At 35.6% G+C, this 9,703-nt stretch overlaps 1 protein-coding gene across 1 annotated transcript; it reads left to right on the top strand.

Moving 5' to 3' along the window:
• The first annotated feature begins 847 nt into the window (after positions 1 to 847).
• Positions 848 to 3,869, top strand: LOC135606978 (protein FATTY ACID EXPORT 7-like). Its single transcript, XM_065098393.1, has 3 exons — positions 848 to 1,094; positions 3,347 to 3,481; positions 3,582 to 3,869. The coding sequence occupies exons 1-3, from the start codon at positions 1,040 to 1,042 to the stop codon at positions 3,725 to 3,727; spliced, it is 336 nt and encodes a 111-aa protein (XP_064954465.1). The 5' UTR covers positions 848 to 1,039; the 3' UTR covers positions 3,728 to 3,869.
• The last annotated feature ends 5,834 nt before the right edge of the window (positions 3,870 to 9,703 follow it).

Genomic DNA, 9,703 nt, shown 5'->3' with positions numbered 1-9,703 from the left:
TCATTAATATAATAATATATGTAATTTAAACTAAAAAAAAAGCAAGACCATCATCAATGATGGGAGGAGACGTCATCGTGGAAGTGACCACCAGCATATAGCCACTACTATCTAATAAGGCACCATACAGATGTAGCCTCTCCAGCGTTGAAAATGGAAGGATTATTTTAGACGCGAGTAAATCATAAGGATTTAAGTGGTTCACAACAAAAATCGCAGGGGTTTAAATGAATTTTAATTATTTTTTAAATTTAAATTATACATGTATCATATTAATAATTTATTATGAGTTATTATATCATGCACACAGAAAATGTAAAAATTATTAGTATGTAAAACAACATATGTTAAAATAAACCTTAGTGATTTAGTATATTAGTATGAGAAATTATTCTTTTAAGAAAAAGTTATTTGTTTTCTATAATTTATTTATTTTAATTAGAAAGAAAATTTCTTGAATCTCCCTTTTATGACTTAATCATGTAATATTATTTAGTATACTATATTTCTTTTTTCCTACATTTCAAAACATTATTCACTTTTGTACACTAATAGAATGCCTTTTACTTTTCTTTTTCTCCTCTCTTCAAAACCAACAAATCCCAAAAAGTCATGATCAACACTATTATTTTATTTACAGATTGGATAAACTATAATTACTTTTGAAGGAAAACATTTTCCATCTCTGACTTCGGAAACCAAATCGGTGGGGCCCAACTGAAACTGTAGCTGAAGTATTCCCATGGGCTCCACCGACTGGTCGATCAGTGTCCAACTACGGGGCAGGTGAGAAATGAGGACTCTTTGACTGTGTACTTTAAAATGTTAATCAATATTCTGGACTCTTCTTCCGCCCTTAAATCGTCTCTCCGCCACGGGCGACCTTCGCCGGTTGATCCGCCCGCCGCCTACCCCCCTTCCTCATCCCCTGTCCTTTGTCCGATCGTTGGCGGGAGCGTCTGTCTCATCGCCGCCTCTGATCGGGTGGTCCAGGAGGTGGAGGCGACGGTGAAATTGGTGCAACGAGGATAAGTAGAAGATGGATAAGTCCACATCTCAGCTGCTAACGCTGGGTTATGCTGCCCTCCTCGGAGGTAATCCGATTCCCTTGATCTGTTCTGACAGTAAACTTAGCCCATCAGTTATGATCTGTCTGATATTTCATTACTTGGTGCTGTAGTTGCCCTCAATTAGGGCATCCTTCGTAAAGCCTTTATCCAATCAGGTGGAGTTTTCCTTTACACACTGGCCCACTTTGTTCCCCAGCAAATGACTCATGTCCTTTATCGTTCCCATCGAGTTCTGTGTGTGACCTTGTTAATTGGATCATATTTGTCGAATAACTTGTCCTAATCTTATCTCTGCACCAGAATCTAGTGGACACACCTTCTTGCGGCAAAAGGATTCGAGGTCAATACCATGAGCCAAACATTTCTTGGTGGAACCCAAGTGAACACCCCATGTTTTTTTATGTTCTAGAATCTGATATAATAAAAAATATTGAGTTTAGATATTGCAGACCAGAAAACAACAGTCATCTTGTTGTGAAAATATTTTGTAAAACTCAAAATGGTGCTATTGTGTCATTTTTGGTAGAAAACAACTCTGGTATATGGTAAAATCAATTGCTTGATTATCCACATAGAAAAATAATGCAATTTATTCATCGGCTTACGCAGCAGAAATGTAGCCCTATTGCCTTTGCTCAGCTGGTGTACAATTTTATTAAGTTTTAGTTGTGCTGAAGAGCTACTCTTTTAATTTCATTAACCTTCATAGGATATACTAGCAATCCCCCTTGACAAAACTGACTGTTTCCCCTGATAGTTTTGTCTGCATGTGGTGTAATTTGGAACAATTACAAAGGACCTAGTGGGAAGGATCATCTGTGCAGTGCCGTTTGTAAGGCTGTTTTTTGCTTACTAGTGCAGGTTTGGCTGCTTAAGCTTGACATTAAGATAAGTGATAAGATGCTTGTTACTAACTTTGTATTGGTTGTCACTAAAGACTAGATGTTCATTCAACAAAGAACTCCTAGTAAGTGCCGGTACATTATCTGTTTAGTTATATGAATATAGTTCTAAGTCGGCTAAAATTTGTTAATGATGTTAATGCAGCAGCAATATCTAAATGACGGTATCATGTGTTTGTTGGCGTAGTAGTCTTGAATTGATTTAGAGATGGAGAAAAAGGTGAATCTTTGAGGGAAGAGTATTATGAAGTATGAACATCTCCATTGTTATGACCTAACACTGGCGACTCTCGATCGTTTTTGTATCTTGGTGCATGTATCCTCTGAGTCTAGTAATGAAAGGCTTTTGTATATCTATCTGTACAGATGTGGCACTCATTTCTCACTTTCCATTTTAAATTCTCATAAGTAATTATTGCATTTAAGTACTCTGTTAAAAACCATCATACATAGCTGGAAAAAAAAAGATAATAGTGAGAATAGGCTATTATCATGAGCTAATAAATCAATAAAAAGTGTATCTCGAGCCTACTTTTTGTGCATTTAGCAGAGGCTGCACTCAGTTTGAATTGCAGAGATTTATGACTATGTATTTTGGGTAAAGAAATTTTTGCCTGACATATGGTACTCTCAACCTGAGCAGATCCAAAATGTTGACAACCCTTACTCTGAAAAAGTTGTGTATTGATACATATTTGATATGATGTGTAGTCTACAAATAATCTTCCTGAGCATGCATTACCTTTTGAGGACTAACCCAAACATTGTACATATCCAGACATCTAATCTTAACATTGGTATTTTTTCTGACATGACTTAATTAAGTGTAACGGGAACACACACGTTGAAAGATGCATGTCTCATTACCAACTCGTGTAGATGTTTTTCTCTTTATTTTGTTACTTCAACGTCACCAAGAAATCATATTTTGGTCATATTGTCCATCCCTGCAAATTATATGTGCTCATTATTGTTTCTGAGTTTTGTAAGCAATCTGTTTTTGTGAAACATACTTTTTGTCATTTATAAATATGGATGTTTTCGGGCCATACTCAACTCAAAATCCATTTGGGGTCTGAATCTGATAAGTTTATGGATCCAAAATGAGGACCCGTACCTAAGATTCAGATAGGACATTCCAATTTATGTATCATTGGGTAAGATCTAGGATCCATACTTGATCCTGTAATGTTAATGGATCCAAAATTTTAGGTTGGACTTAATATCTTGTATGGAGCTACGAGGGTTATGGACATTCCCGACATGTAAACCACAACAGCTTTCCTTTTCTGCTGCATTCTTGCTTGTGTTTGAAACAAGCATCCCTCCATTGGAAGGCTAAACATTTCTTTTCTCCCATTGGCATCCTTGTAGCTGGCGGTGTAATGGGATTTGTGAAGAGCGGCAGCCAGAAGTCATTAGTTGCCGGAGGGGTATCGGCTGCGTTATTATGTCACGTGTACACCCAGCTTCCAGAACGACCTTTATACGCATCATCCCTGGGGTTAGGTATGATTCTAACCGGTTCTACCATGGCTATTCTGCTCAACGCCGGCTATATCTTTTTCCCCCTTCTCCTTATGCTTAACCTGCCTGTTTTACTTATCAGGTACGTCTGTGACTCTTCTAGCTGCAATGGGGTCTCGCTACAAGAAGTCTGGAAAGGTATTCCCTGCAGGTGTCGTTTCTCTCCTGTCCTTGATAATGGCCGGTGGCTATCTTCATGGAATTCTGCGTAGCAGTAAAACATTGTAAGTTGGAATAGTCTTCTTCGTGTTCTTCATGGACATGCAGTAATTTCATCTTCATGGAATTCTGCGTAGCAGTGAAACATTGTAAGTTTGAATAGGCTTCTTCATGTTCTTCGTGGACTTGCAGTAACTTTTTCTTTTATGCAGCTTGACTGTGTTCTTGTCCACCCAGTCACAGTTTCTACTGTGCAAGAACTTCCATAATTTGGATGCAGTTTTGCTAGGAAATAGAACATTACATCAACAATGTTCACGGCACCAAAACTTATAAAAGAATAACCATAGTTATTATTTTCATCATTAGGTTCTAAGGTTGTCAATTGTAGCCGCTTGATGGTTTGCTTCACAAGCACATGGCCAATTAGATCATTCAAACAGGCTCTTCTAATGTCATATCTATGCTCTCTGATGGCTTTGTTGATGGAGCTAATTACAGATTAATCTTTGTAATTATTTATTTTAATATTTTAATTTTTATATTTTAAAATTTTATATTTTAATATTTTAATCTTTATATTTATGAAAGTAAAATATTTGATCATGTTACTTTAGTAATTTTTTTTTATTTTTAATCCTATAAAATTATCTTTTTAATCCTATAGGGATTTTAATGTTTTATTTTCGTAAGTATAAAAATTTTAATATAATTTTTAAAAATTTAAAAATTAGGATGTTAAAGATAGTTAATTATAGAGGGTAATTTGTAATTAGGTTTTGTTTGCCAACTTGATCGATAATTAGTATAGTGAGAACAATGACAGATTAGGAATCACAGAGAGTGAAGGGAATCAAGCTCAAACTCTCCTTATTTGTATCGGAGAAATAAAGAGACTTATGTTTTTATTGTATTATATTGTTTGTGGGATATTTTGATTCCTTTATCAATAATGAAAAAAGAGAATTCTGTTATGTTGTAAGAGTTTTGATGCTCTTGTTGGCCCAAATAATTTCATCTGGATGACGTGAGAAACTAATATTAATTATCATCAAAAAATAAGTGGGATTATATTATGTTAAGATTCTATTACATAATCAATATTATAATATATTTCATCTAAGCTCCTCCCTCGAATGAGTCTAATGTTATTATTCTAAAATATCTCTTATCTCTTAGTCACTAAATGCTTTTGATTTCATTAATTCTATGTTATATGGATCCTAACATTTTGAATTTTGGATGATTGAAAAATATTTTATTTTGAATAAATTCACACTTTAATATATCTTGATCTATGATACCTTTTAAAAAGTAGTATAATTTCATTATACTACAAGAAAGAGTTAAGGCATTGGACTCTCTGCGGCAATGCATACATGACAGGGAAAAAGGAAAAAGTCTCATCGGGTTGTTTCCAACAGCTCCTCTTCTTCACCGCATGGCCGAAGCGTATTAGAGTAAGGGATCAACGGTGGGTAATGGCATCCCAGCGATACCAGCTTCTTGAGTTTTCCATCCTTTATATCATAGCTATAGGCTTCGTTTTGTATGGTGAAAACAAGTAACGTGGTCGTCGCCACCTCACTCAGGATTACGGAACTCACGATGGGGAGTTCCCTGAACCCTATCTGGCGTAAGCTCACCTCATGCACTCTCACCCACCCTGGCGGACCGTCGTTTGTCTTCCTCAGCAGCCACAGTCCGAACACCCAAGTGCACATTTCGTAATGGATTAGGCACAGCGACTTCCCCTCCCACTTGCCTATTCCGATCGTGTCGAAGCAGGCGACGGCTGCTTCTTTCGGTAGAGGGATGATCTGCGTGCGCTCCTTCCTCACATCAAAGGCGACGACATAGTGGTCGATCCTCTCGTACGATTCCGAATGTGACGATGCCCAGAACACGACGTCGTCGCAGACCACCGGGTGCTCCAAATGTAGTTCCATCCGACCGAAGTCGAGTTCCTTGTCCATCGTCCACACCCTCGCAGACGAGTCATAGACCTGACAGCGGTGAAACGAGCTCCCTGCTGGGGTCCGTAAAAGGTAGACCAACTTGTAGCCTTTCGTCACCCCATCTCCATCGTTCATGAATCTCACCGCGATGCCGATGCCGCCCCGTGTCCAATACTTGCTCGGCGGGGAGGGCAGCCGGCACCGAGTCCCACGGGCCGGGTTGTAGACGCATAAGGCATCATCTTTGTACTGCAAGACAAAGACGAGGCCACCCGCTGACCCAAGGATTACGACTTTCCTGTAGGACAAGAATTCGAGGCTGCTTCTGGGCACACCGGCGTAGGGGTCAACGAGGAAGAAGGACCCAGGAACGTTGCTGATGTGGGGAAAGAAGCCGGAGATGACATTGTTGTGGTACGACTGTGAAAGGAGAAAATGAGAATCTGATGAGAGCTGGCGAAAGGTCTTGCAAACAGAGAGGAGCCTAAAGAAGGTCTTTGCTGGGAGGTAGGAGAGGATCTCTGCCAGCAAGTTATCGGGAAGGGGACGACCGCTACTTCCGAGGTTGATGCTATGGGTGCTATTGAGCGTACCATCATCCATTCCAACGATCAGAGATTTGAAAGAGTCCAACTTATTGTCCATTATATAGAGAAGTAAGAGGGAAGGATGATGATGACTCTTAGTGTGAGAAGATATCGAACTCTCCTCGTTTGAAACAGAGAAATGTTTCGAGGACCGATTACCATATTCATGGACTCTTTCCATGAAATTATATATATATATATATATATATATATATATATATATATATATATATATGTGTGTTTCATATTTATTGTATTACAATAAAGCGAAAAACATATCATCTTCATATATTTTTTATGAAAATGACAATAAGTAATTACATTTAACATTACCATTTCAGACATCATATGAAAATAGTAGTTAATTATTAGATTTAGTGTGATCCTTCTAAGCACTCCCCTCTGTTAGACATTATCCATGATATCTAACTTGCCAAGTAAATGATAAAATTGATTTGACTTAAGTGCCTTAGTTATCACTAAGATCAATAGATAGTGAAAAGATCATTAAATTGCTCACGTTGCCTCGCATCACTACTTTTTCCTAATTCAAATAAAGAAAATAATCATCTGAAAAAAAGAGAGCCATTTTTAGTTTCAAAATTTTCAGATAAACATAAGGATGCTAAAGATAGAATAGTCGTGTGAGGGATTATTTTACTACTGATTTTGAATGTTTAAGGGTATTTTTAATTTATGGAATTGCTAATTTTTAACGAATCTTGAAAAAAAGAACATTTGACACTCTAGTAAATTGAAGACTTCCAAGTTAAGAATGCTATATGAGCCTTAACGATCAATCCACTTCAAACCATTTTTAGATAAATTAATTTGAGATGATAGATTATGATATGGACAAAATGGACAAATGAGGGTTGACCATAACACCAAATCTTATCACAATGTGACTTACATGAGTGTAGGACAAAAGCAAAATCCAATGTATTCGGGAAGATAGTGAGATTTGTTACAAAGATGATCAAATTAGGGCCGAAGTTATGTCTTTTACTCCAAATTTTGGAATTAATCGATTTGTCAAACTTGGCCCACTCTACATATAATTTCTAATCTTAACTTTTCATACCTTTTGAATATAAGTAAATTTAAGATTTTATAAGATCTATGAATTTTGGTAAAAAAGACTCAATCTAGATGACTACACAATTGAATTATTTAGTGTTTGTTGGAATATCATAATGGTCCAACTGATTTTAATTTCATCATTTTCATCATAGGTGTATGCTTATTGATGATTTACTAAAGTTTTTTTTAACCAATATTATTATATAATTTAAATTATAAAATTCTTCCTAAAATCTTAATTGAACTTTTATTCCCCAAATTATCTCTCATGGGCAAAAAATTTTTACAATTAGCCAACATTTAAGAGAATATTCTATCGACATAAAAAATTGTTGTTTTGGAGGTATAAATCTAGGGTAAAAGTCCTTTAGTGACAATTAAAATAAAAATTAAAAAAATTATGATAAATTATTTATTATCCCTCGATATGCTTGCATCATTCATTCATTCTTTCTGAGAATTGACCTTAGTCTTCTTATATTTATGTCATTATTACCCAAGTTGTTACATAAATTCTAAACCATGATTCCTCCCCATAAAGTGCTTATTTTTTTATTTTGATTGTAAAATTTTACAGATTCAACGATAGCTTGATGATTAGAATGTTAGTTGTCTATTCAAATGAGGTAACTAAATCAAATTACGCATGAGGACCAATATACAATAATTTATCTTTGTTTCCAGGATAACGAGAAGCCGAAATGATGAATTTAGTCATGAATATTTTATTTATATTAATTTTTTTAGTTATAAATTGTTACATTATACAAGAAAGAATATTACCACATTTAGGATTCTTTTTCATAGGATTATAACATCATTCAATATATCAAAAGTCAAATAAATAAATATCACTTTATTAATATATATAGATAATAAATAGTTATTATAATTTATTTATTTATCAAAATATAAATTAAAAGTAGTCATAGGTTTTATTTAGAAATATAGTGATTCTAACTCATAAATAAAATTCAACTAGACCTACGAATATTTGTTCTTTACTAAAATTTGGTATAGTATTATTAGGAGGTTACTTTAAAACTTAAAAATAAAATAAAAAATTTCAACAATATTAAAAAGAAACCTTTTTAAACCAACTATAAAACAAATATATATTCAAAACTCAATAATCGACATATATCAAATGCACGAAAGAATACTCTTCCAATAATAGATAACGAGGCTTTTTCCTACTTAACGAGTTTATATAATAGTGAATGAAGTTAAATCTACGTTGCACTCCTAATAACAAAAAGAATAGTATCTCTTACTCGCTAAAGTAGGGACATGTTGTTGAATCTTGTATTTTGATGATGAAATCAATTTATGAGTTTATGATCTAATATATGTTTAAATGACGTAGGACTAGCTTTGATTAGAAAAGGTAAATTGATTAAAGCAGGAGGAATTAGACGTTAGGCCAGAGCGAACATATTAGAAGATTGGATGTCGGTCGGAGGATCGATTGACGTATCGGTAGAAGGCTTTATGTCATGAATTCAGGCATCGGGTCGAAGAATCGGACTTTGCGCCAAGAAGATCGGAAGTTGCGGGAGTCAACATACCGATTGGGCAATACGTCGAAAGATTGGACGAAGCATTGGATGAACCAATGACATGTCGGACAACATAGGATTCGCTTGTAATCGACTATGTCTAAATTGAATTAGTTTAGAGTCTTATTGAGTCGATTTAGAGTATAATTAGACCAACTCAATTAGGGGCTAATTAGGCCTAAGTTAGGGCTGAGTTGGGTCAAATGGAAGACTCACTCGGCCACTTGGAACCATGCCAGGCGGTGGCACCACCCAGGGTGGGCGATAGAACCGCTTGAGGCTCAACCTCCGAGGAGGTCTAGGCGATGGTACTACCCAAACTTGGTATCACCCTATCAAGCGATGATATTATTAGAGCCTAGTCTCCGAGGCTTTGTCAAGTGATGGTACCATTAGATTGGATGGTGGTACCGCTAATACCCCAAAAATCGGAGATGAGACACTTTTAGACTCCAAATTTGAATCCGTTTGGAGCCTATAAATACCCTTCTCATCCCTGCTTAGATCACATAAGAACTGAGAACAAAAATAAGGAAAAATTCTATTGTAATATTGTGAGAGTTCTCTTTATGTGGTCTAAGGTTGATTTTTGTTTAAGAAAGAAGTAAGCAGGGGTGTAAATGTTCTCTTCTAAGTATGTCAAGAGAAGAACCAAGTTGTAAGGGTGTTAAAGGATGGATAACCGACTTTCTCTCCCACTTGCCGATCCCAATATTTTATTTTCTTAAGTATAAAAAATTTAATATAATTTTTAAAAGTTTAAAAATTAGGATGTTAAAGGTAATTAATTATAGAGGGTAATATATAATTAGGCCTTGTCGAAGCATATGGTATCTTATTTGCCAACTTGATCGATAA

Source organism: Musa acuminata, chromosome BXJ2-3 (assembly GCF_036884655.1).
Source record: "Musa acuminata AAA Group cultivar baxijiao chromosome BXJ2-3, Cavendish_Baxijiao_AAA, whole genome shotgun sequence".
Classification (NCBI taxonomy): Eukaryota; Viridiplantae; Streptophyta; class Magnoliopsida; order Zingiberales; family Musaceae; genus Musa; species Musa acuminata.
This window is presented reverse-complemented; position numbering and strand designations above follow the sequence as displayed.

Coding starts and splice junctions, on each gene's coding strand:
- LOC135606978 (XM_065098393.1), top strand. CDS start 1,040: ATGGATAAGTCCACATCTCAGCTGCTAACGCTGGGTTATGCTGCCCTC. Junction 1,095..3,346: donor TTATGCTGCCCTCCTCGGAG/GTAATCCGATTC, acceptor GCATCCTTGTAG/CTGGCGGTGTAATGGGATTT. Junction 3,482..3,581: donor CGCATCATCCCTGGGGTTAG/GTATGATTCTAA, acceptor TTTACTTATCAG/GTACGTCTGTGACTCTTCTA.